The sequence below is a fragment of the Pelodiscus sinensis genome, chromosome 14, assembly GCF_052426305.1.
Source record: "Pelodiscus sinensis isolate ZL-2025 chromosome 14, ASM5242630v1, whole genome shotgun sequence".
Taxonomy (NCBI): Eukaryota; Metazoa; Chordata; order Testudines; family Trionychidae; genus Pelodiscus; species Pelodiscus sinensis.
This window is the reverse complement of record NC_143065.1, coordinates 2,649,819-2,674,554: the sequence shown is the minus strand read 5'-3', so window position 1 is coordinate 2,674,554 and position 24,736 is coordinate 2,649,819. Positions and strand designations below refer to the sequence as shown.

The 24,736-nt window shown below is 40.6% G+C and overlaps 1 protein-coding gene and 1 long non-coding RNA gene across 6 annotated transcripts in view; one reads left to right on the top strand and one right to left on the bottom strand.

Annotated features, from left to right (window-relative positions):
• TRPM1 (transient receptor potential cation channel subfamily M member 1) overlaps positions 1-16,119 on the top strand; it is an 81,778-nt gene extending 65,659 nt beyond the window's left edge. For all 4 annotated transcript variants that reach the window (XM_075897710.2, XM_075897709.2, XM_089781885.1 and 1 more), the window contains 4 exons: positions 1,507-1,651; positions 4,299-4,501; positions 5,933-6,065; positions 11,611-16,119. In XM_075897710.2, the coding sequence (XP_075753825.1) occupies positions 1,507-1,651; positions 4,299-4,501; positions 5,933-6,065; positions 11,611-12,901 (1,772 nt within the window). In that variant the 3' untranslated portion in view covers positions 12,902-16,119. The remainder of the gene's footprint in view (positions 1-1,506; positions 1,652-4,298; positions 4,502-5,932; positions 6,066-11,610) is intronic.
• Positions 1-24,736, bottom strand: part of LOC106732939 (uncharacterized) — a 66,157-nt gene that overhangs the window by 39,584 nt on the left and 1,837 nt on the right. Inside the window, exons 2-3 of one of the 2 annotated variants that reach the window (XR_012895864.2) lie at positions 7,624-24,718; positions 4,305-4,451 (exon numbers count right to left, since the gene is read on the bottom strand). This is a non-coding gene — a long non-coding RNA (uncharacterized LOC106732939). The remainder of the gene's footprint in view (positions 1-4,304; positions 4,452-7,623; positions 24,719-24,736) is intronic. The other variant, XR_012895865.2, reaches the window with a different exon arrangement.

Sequence of the window (24,736 nt, the reverse complement as noted above, 5' to 3'; positions counted from 1 at the left end):
ATCTTTCGGAAAATAAAGCCTTTTCCGAAAGGTCCCTTATTCCTCTTAATCAGGAATAAGGGACCTTTCGGAAAAGGCTTTATTTTCCGAAAGATCCCTGTCTAGACTGGTGCTTTTTTCAGCAAAGCCCCGAGCCAGAAATAAGTGGCAGCCACGTTCATGCAAATGGAGCGGGGAAAATTTAAATCCCCGCTGCATTTACAATTCCGACTTGTCTCATCTGTATCCCTTTTCCAGAAAAGGGGTGCAGTGTAGACACAGCCTAAGGGCACATCTAGACTTACCAGAAGATCAATACTCCGGAGGTCAATCTAGCGTTCAATTTACTGGGTCTAGTATATACCTGTAAATCAAATGATTGAGGCCAGCTCCCGCTGGCATCCAGTACTCCTCCTTTTATGAGTAAGGGAAGCCAATGGGAGTATTTTCTCCTGTCAGCCTCCCGCAGTGTGGATGCCACCATGGCTCGGCTTCAGGTAAGCTGACTCCAGCTACACATTTTCCGTAGCTGGAGTTGCATACCTTAAACCGACCTTCCAGGTCCAGTGTAGACAAGGGATGTTAAATTTCAAATAATTGACTAATTGAATAGTCAATGCAATTTGCATTGACTATTCAGTTAGTCAATAGGGTGCCTCGGCCTTTGAAGTGTAGCAGCAGTCCTAGTCCCCTACTGGCCCCGTGCTCCCCACAGCATTTCAAAGTGGAAGCACCGTGTGGAGCCTAGGGTCAGCTGGGGACTCTCCTACTGACCCCGGGCTACATGCAGCGCTGCCTCTTTGAAACACTGCAGGGATCGTGGCATCAGGTTGCACGCAGCGTTTCAAAGCAGCAGTGCCACATGGAGCCTGGAGTCAGCTGGGAATTCCTCCCCAGGCTCCATACAACACTGCCACTTTGAAATGCCATGGGGCACCCAGTGTCAGCTCCATGTGGTGTTTCAAAGCGGCAGAACTGCATGGAGCCCAGGGTCAGTGGGGGAATCCCCAGCTGATCCCAGGCTCCATGCAGCACTGCCGCTTTGAAATGCTGTGTGTAGCCTGGGGCACCCCAGCTGGCCCAGGGGTGCACGCAGTATTTCAAAGCAGCAGTGCCACGTGGAGCTCGGGGTGTGGCCCCAGGCTACACACGGTGCTGCCACTTTGAAGTATCCCCTCATCTCTCCCTCCTTGCTGCCTCTTTCTGATAGAGGCAGCAAGGGGCAGGGGAAGTGACTAGTTGACTACCCTGTCAACTATCCAATAAGCACTTGCTTATTGGATAGTCAACTAGTTGACTAGTCCTTCACTTCCCTAGAGTAAACCTGGCCTATGAGGGGATGTTACTTTGCATTTACATGGTGTAACTGGCAGCTGAATTTGGCCCAGAAACTCCATTTAGAAATAAACTCTCAATGTATATATTTGTCCTAGCAAATTTTATGCAGATCTAATCTTTATACAAATATGATCAGTGTTTTCAATGTCAAGCAAACCCTGAAAAGTAAACCTTCAATTGTCTCTTTAGCTCCTTGTGGGGATAATCTTTATGATGAGGATGGTAAACGTCTCCCTCCATGCATACCTGGGGCCTGGCTCACTCCTGCTATCATGGCTTGTTACCTTTTGGTAGCAAACATTCTACTGGTAAACCTTCTGATTGCTGTCTTCAAGTAAGTACTTAACTCTATGAATGTTAACTTCTCTTTCTTAATTTCTTAATACTAAGGTGAAAGGCCTGTGAAAACAGGACCAAATTACACAATAGGTTTGCAAATAGATAGTGATTTGTGAATTTGCCTTATTTAATACTTTACATTTCAAATTCTTGAACTGTTTTTCCTTCTTTATCTGCATCTTTTAATAAAGGGTTAAAAGGATTGTTAATAGTGTGACTGCAGTGGTACCAAGCTGGTTGAAGTTTGTGAATATCAAATCCTGAGCCTTGCTATTTACTGACAGTGACAGGGTCTCATTAATGTCTGTGACTCTTTGGGCCTCTATATACCAACTAAATGAATACAATGGGAAAAGCTGAAGAGAGCTTGTCACAAATTCACCAGAACTTGCAAGGATGTGTATTAGAGTGTCTGGCTAGCACAGCTTGCCATTTAATTAACAGTGACATCCTTTGTTGTTTCTCCTGACGAAAGCAATTTGTTTCTCTGTGCTGTTCTCTGGGCCAAGTCCTCCAGCCATATCCAAGAAGGGTGCTATGAATAAAGCCTAACTGGTGAGGTTTCATTTTGTGGGAAAGTGCTGAGTATGGAGAGATTCAATGGATTATGCAGCACATTTGCATAGCAAGGATCAGAAGGTTGGGAGCATGGTGTACATCTACTACTGGTTGGACATCCCTGGTCTAGCACCCTCACGACCTGACTGGTCCCAAATGAGGGAGTTTGCCAGACCAAGGGAGGTCAGTTCCACCCCTTTGCTGATGAACTCCGGGCTCTCCCAGGGTCTGTCTGCAGAGGGCTCCCCTCCAGGCAGCGGGGCTCCTCTACCCCCCTCCTCCTCTGGCAGGGCTCATGGCTCCACAGCGACCCCCTCAGCTTCAAGACCAAGGGAGTTGGTGCTGCCACTCCAGGGCCCACTGCTCTGGGGTCATCCCAGACTGCTAGAAGACTCCTGGCTCCACTCTGGCTGCTACATTCCTAGGGCTCTCTGATTCAGGGGCTCCCTTATAGTGCTTGCAGGCGTAGGTAGATAGCATTTTGCTGGACATGAAACCTAGTTTACGTGTCGTGCCCAGGAATGTATACTTCACAAAGCATATGTAGGGAGGAGGTTGGGTAGCTTAAGAGATCATGAATTTTAAAGAACTAAAATGCCAGTCACATAGCTGGAAAAAAACTATTACAATGGCAGCTATTATTGGTTAAAAATACCAAAGAATCGGCAATTTAGGAAGTAGGGCATGCTGTTAATTCCTGTCAGCAGTGTGATGACAGACAGTAACGTTCAGCCAGAGAACTCTTGCAATGAAGACAGAAGAATTAAGCCAAATTGGCCAGTTGTATCAATAGTTATATAAATCTACCTATTCTCATGTTTTAGTTACTTGCATGAAACAGCATGTAAGTAGTTTAAAACACAGCAAGTCAGAAAAGAAGTGGGCAGAATATCTTTGAAAAGGGGGGTTCTTATATAATTGAGGGTGGTTTCATAAGAATCGAGTATTTGGAGACACTAAAATAGCTTGAAAAGTATCACATCACACTCATAATTTCATCACTTATTTTCAGCTGATATAAGGGAGTTGTTAGTTTCACCTTCTAGTCCCTTTTTGTACCCTTCTACCTCCAAAATATTATTTTAACAACACACCTGACTTTGATAGTAAAAATGAAACTATTTGGCTTCTAAAGAACAGCTCTTTAAAAGGATCTGTGTTGTGTTCTGAAGTTGAGAAGCTTGTATAAATTGAAGCTTGAATTAAGGATATTTTGTGATTGATTTGGGGGAAAGTCTACTATTTAGGTCAAGCTAGTCAGGGCATTAAAATAAAACCATGTGATGCTTCTGAGTTTTATTATACAAAATGCCTTTCATACATTTAATACTCCTTGACACTGAGCACTACACAGTGCTATTAGCAACACTTTGTTTATAACCACGCTCCAAAATAAGAGTTCAGTGATTTATATTTTTATAGAGCTTATTTTTCTCTGTGATTGCAGAAAATCTTTCTATCCCTGGACAAATATTCTGAAATAGAGGTTTTCAAACTATGGACTGGACCTCTCAAGGGAAGCAAGGGAGAGTGTCAAGGGAAGCGCAATCTGTGGACTGGGCTGTACTTTTTTTAAAGCTCTGGCTGAGTAAAAGTGGCAATGGGGCATTAAATCTGCTATGAAAAGTGATATTGACGAATATCAACTGTTACATCAGCACCCTTACTTCTGTGCTGCTGCAGGCATTGCACTGCGTTCAGAGCTGGGCACCCAGCCAGCAGCCACTGCTCTCTGCTCTGCATTCAGAGTTGGGAGGTGGGGAGGGCAGGTAAACTACTACAGGCACAAAGAGGGGGGGTCCTTATCAAATATGTTTGAGAACCTGCTTCCAGGGAGGAGTGTGCTGCTGTTCTATCAGTCAAAAACATAGATCAATTATCAGTTTAACTTAATGAGCAGTCTAACAGTCTCTTCCAATTCGAGCCTCCAGGTATTATCATAACTGTTGGTATGATAGGCTACCACCCAGCAATTCGTGTCAAATTACTATTTAATGTCCTTTTGTATTTTAATTATATGCTTTTTTATGGCAAAGGATCATAGGGGCCTAATGGAAAATAATATACAATAACCTCTCTTGCAGCAATACCTTCTTTGAAGTGAAGTCCATATCTAACCAAGTTTGGAAATTCCAACGATATCAGCTGATCATGACATTCCATGATAGACCTGTCCTGCCTCCACCTATGATCATCTTCAGTCATCTCTACATAATCATCATCCGCCTTTGTTGTCGCTGTAAGAAGAAACAAGAAGGGGACCAGGATGAGCGTGACCGGGGACTAAGTATGTGAAGGATTCTCTGTTCTAAATAGAGCTCTTTATTCGATTTCAAACACAACACAGCCATTTATCCAGTGCTAATGGCCATTCATGTTATTCATCTTGGCTACTGGAGGTATTAGTAGAAGTCAGTAAAGTGACAACACTTTAATCGAACAAATAAACTCATAGAGGCCTCAAGATTCCTGTGCCTACAGAATATGAGGCTACTGCTGCTGATGATCTTCCTTAACATTTTTTAAAGTGGCAAGCCCTATTATCTTGGCATCTGTTTAGTCCAGATTGATCAAATTATAATGAAGGCCACCCAGTAGGAGGTGCTGAATAGGATGTGGAAGTCAGACACAAAGAAATTGAGGGGAGACAGTGATTATGATTCTAATCTCATCTGTGACATTGACACACTTTGTGGACTTAAACAACTCATGTATGACAATATCTGTGCCTCAGTTTTCCCATATTTAAAACCTATTTACCTATCTCACAAGAGCACTGTGAGAATTATATGTAACATTCTCTGAAGCAAAATGCAGGACAATGTAGCACTTTAAAGACTAACAAGATGGTTTATTAGATGATGAGCTTTCGTGGACCAGACCCACTTCCTCAGATCAAATAGTGGAAGAAAATAGTCACAACCATATATACCAAAGGATACAATTAAAAAAAATGAACACATATGAAAAGGACAAATCACATTTCAGAACAGGAGGGGTTGCGGGGGGGGGGGGAGGAAGGAAGGAAAGTGTCTGTGAATAGACACTTGCTTCAGCTACCCCAGACTAACACGGCTACATTTCTATCACTATTCTCTGAAGATGGAAGAGCTCTGTAACTATTACTTTAAACATGATATTAAGAAGAAAAAACAGATGTAATAAACAGGCATTTGCATTCATTTAGTATTTTTAATGTGTTCTGGTTTTTATTTTTCATGGGGAAAATGTTTGTGGGTAATTATATTTGTGTTATATATGCCCCCTGATACAAAAGAATTGTATATATGACACTTCCTGAAAATAACTTGAAACATTCCCAAGAGGCTTTATTTCTCTGATTTATTTATCCTTTTTTAAAAAATAATTGCAATTTTTGAGAAGTCTTTACCCTAAGTTTGTTAGTGGAAAAAAAATAGATCCATTGGATTTATCTGCTGAATGTGATGGCATCCCTTTCTAAAGAGAGGTAAAAAAAGACTTGTGTAAAGAAGCAATCAGATTGGCTGAGTAAGTTGCCCTCAGGAATTTGATTTAGTGGTGATTGCCTGTTTAAGTGCCCAAGCAAGGATTTCAGAAACAAACCTTTAATTCTTTCCCTCCCTCCCTCCCTCCAAATATCTAAAAAGGCTCTTTGGAAAATCCCCACCAGTTATACTGGATGTAAAATTATAGGAGTTTGGGCAATTCAATTAATACATCTTACAATTTTATGCAGAATTATTTCTGAATGATGAAGAGCTGAAGAAATTGTATGAATTTGAAGAGCAATGTGTTGAGGAATATTTTCAGGAAAAAGAAGATGAACAACAATCATCTAATGATGAACGAATCAGAGTCACATCTGAAAGGTAACTAGTGAAAACTAAAGCCACCATACTGGTAATTAGACATTTGTTTTCCTTTACATTAACACTAGTATTGATCAAGCTATGCAATGTTTGTAGCCTCAAATAAATTAATTGAAAGTTTATACGCTTATCTTAACCATACTTAATCTGGCTCTGAAACAGAATCTCTCATAAAAGCAGGCTTTCTCATGAGATCTCTAGCACTGTTTACTTCTGTGTGGTCTGTGTATACCTCAAGAGCCTTGCCCACATTTTACTTGTACGCTTCCTCTTCCCCCTCAGCTGTGTGAAGTTCAGAGACATTTTCTCTACCTATCACAAGAATAGCCATGTTAGTCTACATCTGCAAAAACAACAAGGACTGTGGCACCTTAAAGAGTAACAGATTTATATGGGCATAAGCTTTCATGGGCCAAGACCCACTTAGTCAGATGCAGCTGACGAAGTGGTTTTTTGCCCACAAAAGATTATGCCCAAATAAATCTGTTAGTCTTTAAGGTGCCCCAGAACTCCTCATTGTTTTTCATCTACCCAGCCCTAGTGTAAGAAGTGACTTCTTTTAGCTTGATTTCCAACAGATTGCCCTATTGTATTAGAAGAAAAAGAAGAGAAGAATGAAAAGAATAATGAGATAGAAAGGGAGAGGTATGTTCTAGTGATCTGCATGTTCAGTCTGGACACCCGGAATTCTTGAATTCAGGTCTGATCCAGATTCCCTCTGAGGCCTTGGACAAATCATTTAACCTCTTTCAACTATCAGCTTCCACAGCCATAAATAGGAATCATTCCTTTGTGTGCTTCGCTGAGGTGTTGTGAGGTGTAGATAATATTTGTAAATATGAAGGCCTAAACAGTAATAATTTATGTCTGTATTACTAGGGACCAAGCTGGGCATGGTTGTTCCCTACAGAATGTTTTCAAATGTTCTACTATCCAGTGACAGTTTTAAAATTATGGGTCTCCTATCACTCCTTTGGATGAGCATTCCACAAAATGGAAATCTTGCTGTTAAGAAAATGATACCTGATATTCAGTCTCTATAATTCCTTTACCCTGTTGCCCCTCGCTACTCCCTGTTATAGTCCCATCCTAAGTGATTCTATTCCTACTCTTTTGTACACCCTTATTTTGTACACGCTTCTAGCCAAATATAATAAATCCTCTTTGTCAGCATTTAGCCAAGTCATAACATTTACCACGTGCAAATAATCAGTGATAGTAAAGGGAATACCTGCAACGCCACAGAGATGCTAATTATCTTAGAACAGTAGATGTCAACAATTTTATGGTGACCACTCTGTATATTTCTTTTAACAAATCCTCACAAACCATTATCACTCTTACCCAGGGTTTTCAGAACCCAAAGCTGTGGTAATTTAACCTGTTTCCTCCAGGCAGTGTCAGGAATAAATAAATGGGGTCACAGCTCCTCCATCTGATGGATGATTGGTACAAACAAGAGTGCTTTCACCCAAAACTCTACCTTTACTGACTGTCAAGTGCACACACAAATGCCATGACAATCATTTTAGAACACCCCAGGCTCAAACATAGTTACCCAAAGTCTGAGAAGGTCTTGAGTGATCAGTAGCCAGGCTTCCAAGGGGCCATCCAACTTCTGGGAAGAAATCAGTCTCTACTCAAAATAAAGCTCCTTCAAATTGCTCCAAATTTTAATCTTTTATAGCTAACTTAAAGCATATTACTCTTAGTAACTCTTAGTGACTCCTAGTACATCTACAGGTCTCCTAGCTTCAGCAAATTGCTCATCATCCTTTATCAGTAAAGCATTTAAAATATTTCTAGTCATAACAATAAAACTTAAATGTCAGGGGAACTCAAAACCATGATCGACTATCCAAACACTCCCTTCCATTCTTATGGTCCATTAACTCTCCATCACATCCTCCTCCCATTCAATTTAGCAAAACTGCAATTATGCATCTATTTGGCCTTTTCTCAGAGTCCTAATAATTATTCCTAACTGTGTGGTATTTGATTTTTCACTAATAGTGGTGAATGCACAAAATGGCTGCAGTTATGCCATACTTAATTCTCCCATAACGCCACCACCACTTAAATGTCTATCTCTGAATTCTTTAACAGCTTGCTGATAGGGAATTGTTCTGAACATCAAGTAGTGTGTGTGCAGTCTGGGAGTCAGAGAGTAAATGAAATATGCATGTGTATGTAATTTGTCAAACGCAGAATTATTGTGACAGTAAATAGAGTAGAAACAACATGCTACTCGGATTCATTATGGTACATGGTCACAAAATAGAGCTGCGTGTTTCTCATTGCTTCTTATTCCACAAGCCTTTGTATGCGGGAGCCAAAGAATGTTAATTTAATTTCCACAGTTGATTTGCTAGTGTCACATCCCAGTGTGTAGTATATACAGTCTCCCCGCACCGTTACTTTCATTACGATATAAATGATACAAGAAAATGGAAAGAAATACATTGTTTTAATGGAACTAGACAATGATTCTACTGTCTACAAATCTTGTACTTAATTGGAAAGTAGAAAAAAAAGGTTTAAGTAGAGCACAGTTCCATAAACTCAAGAGTACATTCTTTTTCATGCAGCAACCAAATGTTTCTCACCATTACCTTGATCTTATATCCAGTCAAAAATTGAATCTGTCATTAGAAAATATCTCTAGTACAATTAACAGAGTTCCTCATGGAGAAAAATGACTATTATACGGGAAGAGGCTGGCATTTGTGGAAAGAAACATAAAAATATGGTTCTCAGGACTGACTGACTATACTCATGTGCTTCAGAGGGGTAGCCGAGTTAGTCTGTAACAGGAAAAATCTAAAAAACAACAAATAGTAGCACCTTAAAAACTAACAAAACATGTAGATGGCATCATGAGCTTTCGTGGGCAAAACCCACTTCTTCAGATGACCGGAGTATAAGAAGTCCAGATCCAAGAATAAATAAGGGAAGAAGAGGAGAGTGGAGGGGAAGAGAGACAGGGAGTAGACAGTGCAAATAGTTACCAGAGGCTGTTAAGAACCATTAGCACCTCCATTGTTTGGTTGGTTGTGTAAGTCATTAAAAGGTGGAAGATAGTGTGCGAGCCATCCTATATCCCTCTTCAGATCATTAGCATAAGAATTAAACTTGTGAATTAAGTTCAGTTCCAGTCCTTCCTTGTGTATTTGGCTTGTGGAATTGGTCTGAAACAAACCAGTGACTTGAAGATCCATTAATGAGTGTCCAGGAAAATTAAAGTGTTCTCCATTAAAGTGTTCTCCAACATGTTTTTGTGTGTTACCTTTTCAGATATCTGATTTGTGTCCATTAATTCTTTCCCATAGAGATTGTCCAGTTTGGCCAATATACATTGCAGTGGGGCATTGCTGGCATTTGATGGCATAGATCACATTAGTGAATGTGCAGTTAAATGAGCCTTTGATTTGGTGGCTGATATCATTGGGTCCAGTGATGAAATCACTGGTATAGATGTGTGGGGCAGAGTTGGCACCGGGGCTGATTGTAGGAGTGGGTTCCTGGATGATTATGGTGGAGGTGTGTTGCATGGTTACTGGAAATATTTTGTTTGAGGCTAGGGGTTGTCTGTAAGCGAGAACTGGCCTTTCCCCCAAGGCCTATGAGAGTGAGGGGTCATTTTCTAGGATAGGTTATAGAGTGTTGATAATGTGTTGCAGGGGTTTAAGTTGTGGACTGTAGGTGATAAGTGGAATTCTGTTGTTTTGTCTTCTGGGCCTGTCTTGAAGTATTTTATGTCTGGGTACTTTTTTGGCTCTGTCAGTCTGTGTTTTCACTTCACTGGGTAGGTATTTCAGTTTTTAAAATGCTATATATAGATCCTGTAGGTGTTTGTGTGTGTCTGTGGGATTGGAGAAAATCCAGTTGTAACTTAGGGCTTGGCTGTATACAACAGATTGGAAAATGTGTCTGAGATGGAAGCTAGCAGCATGAAGGTAGGTGTAGCGGTCGGTAGGTTTCCGGTACAGGGTAGTGGAAATGTGTCCATCATTTAATAGTACTGTAGTGTCAAGGAAGTGGATTTCTCATGTGGACTGATCCAGGCTGAGGTGGACACTTAATAACTAAGGTGAATCTACACAGCACTCCAAACTCGAAATAAAATACAAAATTTGTGCTATGCAAATTGTACATCTTACTTTGATTCTATTTCAAAATAGAGTATTTTGAAATTTGGCATATCTACACAGCACAAATTTTGAAATAATTCACTATTTTGAGACATCTCAACTGTCATGGAATGAGGCTTACAGGGATGCGGAAATAGCATGCCTGTTATTTTGAAAAATATTTCAAAATAACAGGCAGCTTGTTAAGATGTGGAATAGCTATTTTGGAATACCTCCGGTATCCTGAAATAGCTGCATAGTGTGGATGTACCCTAATTAGGGAGAGAACTAGATTTAGCTGGAGTTGCTCGGGTCCTTAGCTTAATTTTTGTTTTTTGGAAAATAAAATGAAAATATACATGTTTCATTTGAATCATTGCTCTGGGTGGGGTGGGGTTGAGGGGTTCAGTATGCAGGCTGCCCCAGGAAGAGAGGACTACCCCAGCCCTCTTTCACCGCAGCAACTTGGGGTCAGCTGAGAAGTGCCTCTACATGGCTGCTGCAGCTCCAGTAAGCACCGCCAGGGAAGGGGTGCATGTCCCCTGGCTGGGACAAGTCCAGGTTCATCTGCCCTCTGTGGTCCCCAGCCAGCTTCACACCTGGCCAGGGGAAGGTGTTTGAACAAACGAAGGGGAGTGTTCAAATACCTTCCCCTGGCCAGGTGTGAAGCTGCTGGCCATTGTTTACGTGTGTCTTGGCTCAGTAGACCCTCATCCCTCGCTGGGCCCTGCACACACAGACACAGATCGGCATAGGATCACAAAAGCAGACAGCACCCCCACTATGTCACAAAGACATTTAGGGATAAATTAGAGCTAAATAACTCAGAACACTGAGAGCCAGGATTGGGGGTTGTAAACAAAATGTATGGGACCACGGGAAACTTGGCCACACCCATGATAAGTGGACATCCTGCTAACTAAAATCACTGAGGACAATGGATATTGCCAGACCAGAGAGTGCCAGACTACAGAGGTTCATCCTGTAGATACTTCTATTTTTGGAAAATCACAATATTATAGAGTGCATTACACCAACTTTTGTACAAAAAGGGGAGATGTTTTGTTCATTAGACCAGTGAATTGTTCCTTAAAATAAATGGATAGCACATATTGTAAACTCATCCTGTGCAGAAGGCCAGCACAAGGCTTATGCACAACTTATATCCTTTTTTGAAAGCTTACGTGGGATTTAGGGGCTGCAGAAATCTTGGTTTGGCTCTCTGCTGAGACACAATTTTCACCCTGTCTGTGAAAATTGCACATTCAGCACTTATGACCTTTGACATAGTTACAGTAAGGAACGCGTATTGTGCAAAATTCCACTCTACTCTGCAGAAACTGATGGCATATCGTGTGTTATTTGAAAACATTCTATAGTTTATTTAATGAATCCCTTATTCTTCTATTCCACAGAGTGGAAAACATGTCTATGAGGTTGGAAGAAGTGAATGAAAGAGAACATTTTATGAAAGCTTCTCTTCAGACCGTTGACCTTCGACTTTCTCAACTGGAAGAGCTATCTGGTCGGATGGTGAATGCCCTTGAAAAGCTGGCGGGTATTGACAAATCCGAGCTGACGCATACACGCTCACGAGCTTCTTCTGAATGTGATGCAGCTTACCTCCTAAGGCAAAGCAGTGTCAACAGTTCTGATGGCTACAGCATGTACAGATATCATGTCAGTGGTGACGAGTTAACCTTTGATGATAGCACCACCCCAATGTCACCAGCCTTGGGATTGCGCAAAAAAGCCTATTATTTTGGTACAAAGGAAGAGAAAGATTATGCAGACTCAAAGATGCAACTAGTTCCAGAACGTCAGGGTAGTCTGCGCTATACCCACAGTGCAAACACAGTTGCCTCTACAGATTACAATAAAACTACTTTAGAAATTGCACAGAATGTCAGTAGACCCCCATCTGATTCAGATGTTTGTGTTTCAGGAGATAACAAGCAAGGTATTTCCAAGAGTAATGAAATAACTCCCCAGAGCATAACCCAAACAGATATTTTTATGAATGGACAGTCCGTCACAAGATCAGATTTTCAGAACACTCGTTTAACAGTAGAACGGACCAAGTTAGAAGCTACTATCTCTTACCCCTTAGAAAAATCTAAGGCAATGCGCTATTACCCTGCTGAAGCTTTCAATGCTTGTCAAACAACCATGCTAAAGTCAAGGAGCTTTATATTTACACATGGTGGGAAGCTGGTTGAAGGGGTCAACAACTGGACTACAGCATATAACACCATAATGGATAAAGTGCATCCTTCCACAATTGAACAGTGGACCAGTGAGTGGAAATACCAGGTTGAACAGAAACTTTGTGATGAACCTAGTCCAGACTATCCTGGTGTTTCTGAAGCAGAAAAGCAAGCAGAACAAAAACAATTACTGACAGATACAGAAGAGGACAGCGATGTTGGTGAAGCAGGTGTCAGTGCCTCCCATACTTCTATACCTGTTACCGACAGAACTGAAAAAGAAAACTTACTGTCAGTGAATCCAGACAGGACGTGTGGATTCCCATCTGTACGCTCAAAGAGTTTACACAGCCATTCTCGGAAAGCCAAGTCCATTAAGGACAAATTAAATAGACCAGGACATGCCAGCAGTGTAACTAATCTAGTGGTGGCCTGTGGCAGTGCAACAGAAGAAAAAAAAACTAAGCAAGAAAACACTTCCACAGAAACTGAATGCTAAATGGTTGACATTCCATGTGGCAGTGATGGTCAAGAATTTGATTGGAATAGTTAACAAATATACCACCGTTAACAAATATACCACACTGAACAGAAATGTTTTAAAAAATAATTTAAAAAACCCTTACATTTTCCACTTTTGTTTATCTTTGTGTAGAAATGTTAATGCCCTGTTCTCAAACAAATGCTTTATGATGTGTGGAAGACATTCCCTTTAGGGGTGGATTTAAGGCTAAGCATGGTAAGAAAATACCAAGTCGGCCAGATCTTTCTTGGGTCCTTTGGCCCATTTATTGACTGAATCTCTTTCTTAGCTGGTTGAAAATTGGAAAATATTTTCATAAGAAATGAGGAAATTCTCTCCCTTTTTCATTGGAAAACGGCTCAATTCAAACCTTTTTGACTAGTTTTATCCTTACATATGCACCCGCTATCTTTATGGATGTGGTCTTTAAAGAAGAATACTGAGTGCAAAGGAAAGTTTTGCAATTTTCTTGATTTTACAGATACTAATTGCACATCAGAAGTGATTTTCAGTCAATAAAATGGACATAAACTGAGTTATTAAAAAAATGCAGGTTTCTCCAAGCACAGCAGGACTTGGGAGGAGTCAGTTTGGTCTGGTACCAAAATACTTCACCTGTCTTTGAACATGGTGATAGCACCTTGTTTTCTGTTATTTTGAGAAGCTTCCTTAGCATGCCAGCATTCAGCATGCATGCACACACACATGCACACACACAAAAACAACCAATTAGTTTGTCAAAACTGATTGCCTTAAGCTGGGCATCATACTGGAAATACAGCTTTCTGGAGGCTCTGTTTTGGGAACTCCATATATTTTTAACTGGTAGTCATCATTGTTTCAAAAAACTTAGTGGGATCTGAAGTAGGAAAATGAAAATCCAAGATCTACATCCATTACTCTCATCACCAGAGATTACAGTGTAGCCTTGTATAAATGGAATTTGCTTTATTTAAATAAATAAATGTAAAAGTACTGAAAAAATACATACCCACCTTTATTCCAGATAAATCTAATACAAAAAACCTTTCTTCCTTCAGGAAATTCATTTTAATGACAACAGGGCAGCACAAACAGTAAGCACTAGAACATCTCACATTTGTTTTTATGTGCTTCAAAAACATAATACATTTTTGTTGGTCATATTTTCTATATTTTCATCCTCTTGTGAAGATACACCTGAACAGCTACTTCAGTTTTATTAAATGCAAAATAGCGTGAATCCCATCTGTCTTTTGAACATTTCGGCTGTGTCTACATTGGCATGATCTTGCGCAAGAACGCTGACGTTCTAATGTATGAAATCAGTGCTTCTTGTGCAAGAACTATGATGCTCCCGCTCAGGAATAAGCCCTCTTGCGCAGCTGCGCTTTCTTGCGCAAGAGAGCGTCTACACTGGCATGGATGCTCTTGTGCAAAAGCGCCTCTCTTGCGCAAAGGCACATGCCAGTGTAGACGCTCTCTTCTGGAAGAGTTTTTGCACAAGAACTCTTCTGCAAAAGAGTTCTGGTGCAAAATCATGCCAATGTAGACGTAGCCTTGTTGTACAGAAAGATCAGGTTGTTTTTCTCCGAAATCTAAAAACAAAATTAACTCTCCCAAATGAAAGCAGAAGCTGAATATTTTTCTTTGAATCACTGATATAATTTACAAAACAATGTACATAGGGGAAAACACAATGAATGCCACAAAATAAGCTCTTCTCCTCCCTTTTTTAATTCCCTCAAGAGGGCCTGAATTTCAAAACTTATAGTCACTATTTTCCCAACTCATATAGTCTTTCATATGAGAGCCATCATTCAAAGGTATTGTGAAGTGCAGTACTAAAATGTACTTTTTCTGGCAATTTTGTTGGTGATGTTATATTTTCATTATCTAGTTCTTGTTTGTTAATTTTCAAGGATACTTTTCTAAAATATTCAAGATGGCTTCTCTATAGTAGGGCAAATGCACCATTTAACACGTAAAAAAGGTGTGGACAATAATTTTTGCAGGGGGGCCACTCAATGAATTTTGGTACATAGTCACAAGCCAGCTCCACCGACTCCCAAAGGGGCAGGGTATGGGGCCAGAAGGGGCAGGGCTGGAGACTAGCCTTCCCCCAGAGTTGTCAGGGCCGGAGGCTTTGAATTAAAAGGCTCATAGCTCCTGGCCCCCACCACTACCACATTGCCTGGCCATCACCCAGAGTTACTGCAACTATTTAAAGGGCTTGCAGCTCTGGCCTCTGCCAGGGTAGCACCATGACCGGGAGCTATTTAAATAGTATTCTGCTGCCTGAGCCACTGCCTGGAAATTCAGTGGCACAGGCAGCAGGATATAAGTAGCAAGTGGCCAGATGCAGTCCACGGGTCGGATCATATCCCTGGGCCACAACTTAGAATCATAGAACTGGAAGAGAGACCTCAGGAGGTCAACAAGTACAGCCCCCCTGCCAAAGGCAGGAACAATTCCAAATTGCTCAGCCCTGGGTAAGAAAGTAAATAAGCTGGCTGACCTTCAAGTTATTTCCTTGCAGACTGTTCTTCTAAGGTTTACACTTAAGTCCTGTTGTTAGTAACCAGGATTTTTACATGCACTATTTTGAAATGTTGAGTTTAATATGTATATTTTCCATCATCAAATCCACTGTGCTGTGGAGCTTAGTGTTTACAATTATAAGTCACCATAATATTTGAAAAAGAAAGAAGAAGTGGTGTGTGGTTTTTGGGGCGGGGGATTTAAGTTTCCAGTAAGGTGTCAGCTGCCTCAATTTTGGCATTACTATCAAATATCTCCAAACAAAAGGTGTTCCTACGCTAAATGCTGCTAAACTTAAATGGACAGTTATAGAAGTTCATTCTTTACTAACTACAGCATTTCTTGCTGTTATTGACAGACTTGTCAATGCTATCAGTGCAATAATTCCTCACTTAACTTTGTAGATATGTTCCTGAAAAATGCTACTTTTAGTGAAACAATGTTAAGCGAAACCAGTTTTCCCATAAAAATTAATGTAAATGGGGGGGAGGTTAAGTTCCAGGAAAATGTTTTCAGCACACAAAAGACATATAAGTTTTAAACAATTTAAAACAATTTAATACTGTACACATCAATGATGAATGTGAAGTTTGGTTGATGTGGTGGAGTCCGGGGATGGAACATTTCCCAGGGACTGTCTTGCTACTAAATGATGAATTAGCACTTGGCTGAGCCCACAAGGGTTAAAACATTATTGTTAATGTAGCCTCATACTCTGCAAGGAAGCATGGGCTGAGGTGGGAGGGAAGAAACACGCAGAAGTAGCAGTATCTGCAAACACTTCCCTGCAGAAACTGAGCATGATGATGAACTCAAGATTCTGCTGGTGCACACTGCTCTCTCCTCCAGATAGGCACATGCAAGGCTGCACAGTGCCAAGGGGTGTGAGAGAGAGAGACAGACATAGACAGGCTCACACACTCGTGTGTGTGTGTGTGTGTGTGTGTGTGTGTGTGTGTGTGTGTGTGTGTGTGTGTGTGTGTGTGTGTGTGTGTGTGTGTGTTAGACAGACAGAAATGCACATTGCTCTTTTTAAGTACAGGCAGTCCCCGGGGGGTTACATGGATCCGACTTATATCGGATCCCTATTTACAAACGGGGTGAGGCAACCCCGCACTAGCTGCTTCCCCCCAGCAGACCAGGGAGACGCGAAGCAGCTTTTCTCAGCAGACACCTCAGCTTGAGAATAAAGGACTGAGGGAAGTGAGGTGTGGGACAATAAATCTGAGCTCTGGAGAAATGTTTAGCTAGAGTTTCCCCTACAATATGTACCAGTTCCGACTTACATACAAATTCAACTTAAGAACAAACCTACAGTCCCTATCTTGTACGTAACCCGGGGACTGCCTGTATACTGACCCCACTTCAAGTACACTGCCCTTTTAAACACATTATTGCAGACCAGAAAGTCCAGAGTCAGGACTCTGCAGCTGTGATCCTGCTTGTGGAGGTGGGTTACAGAATGGGGGGCTCATCGGAAGGGTCAGGGGGACGTGCTGACATCAGCACCCTTTCTACTCCTCCCCTGCTCAGCTGCTCCTGGGAGCCTCCTGCTTGCTAAGCAGCTCCAAGGCAGAGAGTAAAAGCAACTTGGCAGTGGGAGGAGAGGCAGCTGAACTGCAGCTGCCCAGCCACATACTTTACAAGGAACTTTGGGGGGCTGCCATTCCACCCTGGTTCCAAACCCCCACAATGACAGGCCGCTTTTCCAGTAAAATCCTGCAAGTAGTGGACAAAACAGGCAGCCAAACAATACTATAACATTAAACAAGTATGTGCGCTAATAGATAAGCAAGATAACATTAACCCAGCCAATGTTAAGTGAGGGATATTACTGTACCTGAACAAAGGACTTTTTTTAAGAGGTTTTTTTAATTAGGTTTCTCATAATTTTAAATTTGCTGTTGTAAAATGGAATGGCATTTGATTTTGTTGCACTTCTATGCTGCTGTGTCAGTTTGATGCAATGTAATGGTCAATTTGTATGTGTAGTTAAAATATTTGTCCTAATTTGCAGATGCCTTTTATTGTTTGCCTGTACACTCTTGCTGGAAACTGATTCATCAGTAAACTCAAAAGAGATACACACGTTTTCAGTACTTTTCTAAAAGAGCAGTATCCATTTCACTATGCAGTACAGTTTGTCACATGCATCTTGTTGTAACAACTTTATAAATTATGTTAAACCATGCTTTATGTGCCCAGACACCTTCTAATGTTAAGTTATTAAATTATCTTAAAGTAACCACTCAATTAGACTAACATGGAACTCTTAAATGAAAATTTTTTAAACTTTGTACTTATTGATTTTCTTTGCATGCAAATAACCAGTTATTTTAGCTTCCCTGTGCATTATGCCAAAAAGACATGAAATGATAAATACAGTGTAACAGATTTGTTACTGTGAGAATATGGAAAATACTGCAGCCCATCTTTTCCTTTTTACAGAATATATGAAGGAAATCTTTCCTCAAGATAAATTTCACTTAATAGTTGCCAGTAATTTTGATGTAGATGGGATTCTATGAAGGGATACCTTTTATAAGGCTTTGATCTTGCCATCCCAATGAATATTTTTGTTTGTCTTCTAGTTTATATTTTCAAGCTTTTTTTCCTTCACAACCATGAGGTTTAAAACTTTTTTTAAAATGTGATGGAGAACTTCAGATTTTCTAAAAGCCCTTGGAGTCATGAAAAAAACCCAAATATCATGAAATTCTTAATTAAATCAGTACAGTTGGCAGTCAGGCTGTATCTTGAGCTAATGAACAAACACTTAGAAATCTAGCTGGACTAGCACTTAGAAGCTCTAAACCAGGGCTACTCAACTTTGGAATTCCCAAGGGCCACAATGATATTCACAGCACACGCAAAGAGCCACACCTTAAGTGTGGTTGCATATACATGCAAATATATATGCAAATACATGCAAAAAGCTTTTTTCACACTGATGCGCATGAATACAAAGATTAAGAGAAGACTACACAACATGCAGGCCCCAATGAAGTCAGTTTTACTGATACTAATAAAATGCAATATTTACCCGATTTCCACCTGTATGGCAGCACTTTAAATGAGCAATAACAGTCTAGGAATGTAATTACTAAAATGTATATCAACAGAAAACCATTATATTGACTTACTGTTGTAGAGTGTGTTCCCATTGGAGGCCATGTTCATAGGATCTCACCTGCGGACCATGTGTTGCACCTCAGGCCAAAAACAAATGGCCCGCGGGCCACGTGTTGAATAGCCCTGTTCTAAACTGATCAAATCTGATACTGAATGAGTGAAATTCAAGACTGGTTGGACAATAGGAATTCCTTTTCACTACATCTTGTGGGTTTTTTTTTTTTTTTAATTCAGATTCAAAACAAAAATGTTTCTACCAAAAAGAAAAAGAAAACCCCTTCTTATTTCAGGACAAAATGGATTTTTGCAAGCTACATGGCTGGGGGACAGGTGATCCAGGAGCAACTGGGGAGACTAGCAAGTTGGCTGGAAACTGGCCTGGTTTAATCAAATCCACATTATCCAATGTAAAACTTGCTCAAGTGCACAATTTTTCAGTTGTCTTTAAACCCCATGATCTTTTGCTGAACAGGTCTTTTTTTTTTTTCCAGAGAAAAACTGGTATAAAATTGGTTTCAATCTGTTCCTTAGTGGATGTTTGTCCACAGCATAAAACCATTATACAAAAGTAATTATATTAATTCACATTTTCATCTCAAGAGGGCTAATGCTGAAACAAATTTCTGTTGCAGATCTTGTGTGATATGAATTAGTTGACATTTTTAATGATATGAAGAGACTGGCAAAGTTGATTAAGTGCAATTTCAGGCTTGTTTGTTTTTTGTGAAGTCTACAATTTATTGGAAGTAGGGGGCTCATTCTACAGTTGTTTCTTTTTTTCCCCTGTTTATAATTTTAAAGGTGCTAGTAGCTTAGCTCACATAATTATGCAACATTGTGTACAGTTTACATGGAATGGAGAAAAATGTTTGTAAAAAACAGAATTCAAGTATAATGTTCCAAGGGCTAGATAATGATACACTTATTTAGGCAGTCATACCTTAACGTCTCAAATAATCTAATTGATTTCAGTGAGACTGCTCCATGTAAGTAAGAGTATAGGGAAATTATTTATTTGATTAAAGAAAAATATTTTGACAGTGTCTGTTGGAAAGAGAAACAGTATGACAATATTGTCATTCCTTAACAGACAGCATCAAATTAGATAAACAAGAGACTCTGCAAATACACCATGATATAGAGTCACAGGACACGATGTCATGTTAGATTAAGAAAGCATAATCTATCCCCTGTAGAAGACAAAAACATTTGTAATTAAATACTCTATCAAGTTGTGTTCCAGTTATGTGATTCCATCATAACCAGTAACCTAACTGAACTGAGAATCAAGCCAAGATTTTGTGGTGGTGTTTTTTTAATGCAAAATTGTGAACAACTTGAAGGATGTAGACAGGGGCAACAAACTGTTGAAGTATTTTATCCTTTCATGTTGCTCTCATTCATCTCACAATTTTGAATTTACCTTGTGACCTTTTGGAATGTTGAGAGTGATTTCAGTGCACAAAGCAGAACAGAAGATGAGACAAGCTGCACTATTTCTCACTTAACAAATCCACAGTAGATTTTAGCTTATAAAAAAGGATGTTACCAGTAGAAAAGCAGAACAAAATTTGTAGAGGTTCTCCTTGTAATTGCCATGAACAGAGTATCAAACAGCAAGAGCTTTTGCAGAGAAATATACTCTTAGAATAAAAGTAATTGATTCCCAAAAAGATGCCAATTTCATATACGGGTTGATCACATGATCATTCCCATAGAATCCATATATTTGTCAGCTAAACAATATGAATATTCAGCTTCTTTTTCTGCTAGCCACCAATCAATGGCAATATCAGAAGTAATCGGAGGAAGGGAAAACTTCCAAAATATAGTGCGACAAACTGTGGAAACTTAAGTACTTCGCATTTTCACACGAAGGACGAAACAAAACATGAGTAAATCTGTTTCTCATTTGTTCCCATTGCTCCTTATTTGTCCATTGAATTGTGTCAGAGACACTAGAGCAGACTTAGTCAGTCAGAGTTCTTCATCTTCACCATTTTGCTTCAGTCCCAGATATGAATATCAGCAAAAGGTTCAAAGGGGAAAAAGGAAGAGACAGACTTTACCATAATGGGAGTCTGTGCCAGTGCTTGCTAAAAAACTGCAAAACATGAACATTTTCTCAAATGCTAGTGCACAGTAGGAGCTATAGGAGAATAAATTCAATCAAACTACAAACCATGTATACTTAAATTAACAAAAAACTGATCTGTAGTTTGTAGCTTTTTTAAATCTACAGACAAATATTTGTCCATTAAACATTTTCCAGAACTGTAATTAGGTTTCTTCTCCAAAATATATTTTATCAATACATTCAGCATCCAAGTGATGAAAGCACATATATTTTTATGCTGCGAGGTACTGGTGATTGCATGGATCAAATGCGTCTTTAGGATCAGGTGTGAGTGTGTCCTTCACTTAATAAAACTATCAGGACAAATTAATCACAAACCAACCCTCTAAGTCAAAAGGGTTTGTTAACCCACTCAGGATTTGTGCATTGAGAGGGCAGCGGGGTTTGCTGAGGGTTGGACGGCCTTGGTAAGGAGTCTTGGGGGAGGGAGGTGGGAAGCAGAGCAGACAAAAATGAAACAGAGGAAGAGAGCCCCGCCATGTCAAAGCACAATGTGACCCTGGAGAAGCCTTGAGGAAGTTCTAGGGCTGATGCTAAGAGGCTTGGGACTGTAAGCAACTACAGCTTCTCTCCGAGTTACGAACGAGTTACGGACCAAACACTTGGCCGTAACTCGATCTGTTCGTAACTCGGACCCCATTGAGGTACATAGCAACTGCTCTGTTCGTAAACGCGGGTCACGTTTGTAACTCGGGGACCGCTTTTATGACTGCTCCATGGGAGCTTTGGTCATAAATGCGAACTATTGTAACTCAACCATTTGCAACTCTGGGACCGGCTGTAATCTAGCTTCATGTTCATTTTTTCTTCCTCCTGTATTTAGAGACATGGGACACTATTCCTTATAAATAAACAAGATTGAATTAAAAAAAAAAAAAAAAACACTGACATCAATTTCTGCTTCCAATTAAAATAACCTCAGAGCCCAAAACATTTCCGTAGCCAGTTGAATCAAAAAAGGCAATATATTCTTATTGTATAGACATAGGGAGATTAATTTCCACTCCAGTGCATCTGAGAAAGAGGGTTTTTACCCATGAAAGCTTATGCCTAAATAAATCTGATAGGGTATATCTACACTACAGCACTAATTCGAACTAACTTAATTCGAATTAGTTAATTCGAACTAAGCTAATTCGAACTAGTGTATCTAGACCTAAAAACTAGTTCGAATTAGCATTTTGCTAATTCGAACTAGCATGTCCACATGGAGTGGACCCTGAACCGAGGTTAAGGTTGGCCGGAAGCAGTGCCGGCAGGGCATCAGATGAGGACTTAAGAGTGTGGAGCTGCTGTCTCAGGCTAGCTGAGGGCTGTGCTTAAAGGGACCCGACCCCCACTCCCGACAGACCCTGCACCTGGCACGGCTCGAGCCAGCCACCCGATGCCCCCCAGCCCTCCCCCTCTTCCCGGGACCAGGCTGGCGGCTCCCGGGAGCTTGCCCGGGACCGCAAGAGGCGGGCACCCGCCTGGGCTAGTGCGGACATCCACTGTGGCCTGCACTGTGCAGGGGTCAGACTAGATGATCATAATGGTCCCTTCTGACCTTCAAGTCTATGAGTCTATGAGACTCCTCATAGTTTTTGCAGATACAGACAAACATGATTACCTTTCCCAAGTAATGATTTTCTTCTGATTGTTAACTCATTAAAGTAGGATAGAAAACTCATTTTTGACAACTTTCAGTGTTCAACTTCCACCCTGAGAGCATTAGAAATAAAGTCCTGGAGGGTGTGTCTAGACTACAGAGTTTTGTCGACAAAAGTGGACTTTTGTCGACAAAACTATACCTGCGTCTACACTACCACTGAGTTCTGTCGACATAACGTCGACAGAACTCAGCAGTTTTGTCGACACTGGTAAACCTCATTTTACGAGGCATAACGCCTTCTGTCGACAGAGTTCTGTCGACAGAAGGTGTTATTGCATGTAGGGTTGTGTCTAGACTACAGGGTTTTGTCGACAAAGCAGCTTGCTTTGTCGACAGAACTGGATGTAGTCTAGACGCTCTTTGTCGACAGAAGCTTTGTCGACAGTATCTGTCGACAAAACTTCTGTCGACAAAACCCTGTAGTCTAGACATACCCGGATAGTCCTGGGCCAGTACATAGGAACGTGTGTGTGTGAAATGGGTGGGAGGGGGTGCTTTTCTTGTAAATGGGAACTGTAAGGGTGTGAATGCACCCATCATGGTTCCCCCAAGCAGGGAAATCAGTCCCAGCCCTCCTCTAGCTGGTCAGAGCATGGGGGAGGAAGCATGTTTACTTGGCGGAACTTGGGCAGGGGATGCTTTAGCACCCTTTGCACACCCTTGGTGTACGGGACCTGAGTCCTTCCCCGCTCTATGCACAAAAAGGATTCTTGGTGCACAGAACTCCCATCACTCCTTCACTGAAGAACAATGGCCATCTCTCTGGTACCATCTCTCCTTTGTGCCCTGAAAAGGAAACTCTAAGTCTGGGGTTACACAGAGAAAAGGCATGGAAACAAGATAACTGAAGTTATGGATGAATTAAGGGCCAGGACAAAGACAGTCACACAGCTTCCCAGCTATCCATGTGGAGTAGCATGATCTTTTCTATACAGCTCTGACCACTGCAAATGGACAGATGCAGGCAAGAGAAAGATTCCTGACGTTGCACTGTGGGCCAATTATAGGATTTTCAGACAGATGGCTCTGGCCTCTCAGGTTTTGAAGTAGCCTTTCTGAACAAATTCCCTATATACCCCCAAAAGAAAAATGAGGGTAGGTCCCCAAGGCAATCCTTAAGGTTTTCTTTCTCACTAATGCTTCCAAACCACCAGGTCCAAAATAATCTACTAGCAACATGAACACCACCAGAGAAGTTAAGTAGGATTATCTTCCACGTATATGTATGACAGCCCTATTATGTTATGGACTATTTAGGTACATTATAATTCAATGTGAGCATTCATGTTTATTCTTTTATGTGACCATAGACCATTAATGATCTCTATTTCACTTATGATTGTATACAACTTTATATTTTAAAAAATAAAGACCATGGGAGAAACCACAATACTTTTTCCAGTTGACAAAATTTTCAGATCATTGGATGAGCAGGTAGTGAGGGAAACAGTTAATCCAGAAGTTATTTCAATCAATTCATATTGGGTAAAGCCTGGCAGTAGAACAATCATTCCAGCCCATAATTTGATCTTCAGCTAGAACTGATGTCGAGCTCTTGTTGGAGTGTCAATTTCCAAGGGTACGTCTACACTGCAAATGCTATTTTGGGAAACCAGAGGTAAACTGAAATAGCCACTCTGTGTCTTTTGATTGTGTTTACTATTACAAAATATAGTGGACACGCTATTTTGGTATCCCTATAGACCTCGTTGGTGTAGACATGCCAAATTTCAAAATAAGATATGCAATTTGCACTATGCAAATTGAGTGTCTTATTTCGAGCTAAGGGTGCAGTGTAGACGCACCCCAAGTGATGCAGCAACTATGATGACTACTCCATTAGACATTGAAATTGTTGTATTTATATTTGCTCAGAGCCAAGAGCAAAGAGAGACAAAAGAATCTGACAGAATGCATAGTGAACTGACTTCAAACCATTACGCCTGAATTCTCTCCCTAGGTCTAGTGTCTCCAGGCTCCGTGCACCTCTATATTTCATTTTCACAATCTGAAGTGAATATAATATTCCCTTCATAGGAGGTGTTGATTAAATAGTTAACATTTTTTCAGCTTTCTGCAAGTGTTGCACTGTCCAATTAAGTGCACTATGTGCTATGTTTACAAATGAATCAAGTACTTTATTTTTGTAATGTTAGTGCAAACAGCTACTACTATAAAGTACTAAAATGTCTAATGTTGAGAAATATTTTTCTAATAAATTATTATTTGGCTGACAAGGGAATAGGGTATTAGTTAGGCTCACGGTGCCTCTGAAGTTTTCTCCGAAGGTATGTTTATTCTTTTCCTAAGTTCTTCATCTGTTTCACAGTTGTGCTGGAACTCATCCCAGCATCTGAAAAAGAAATTTGAG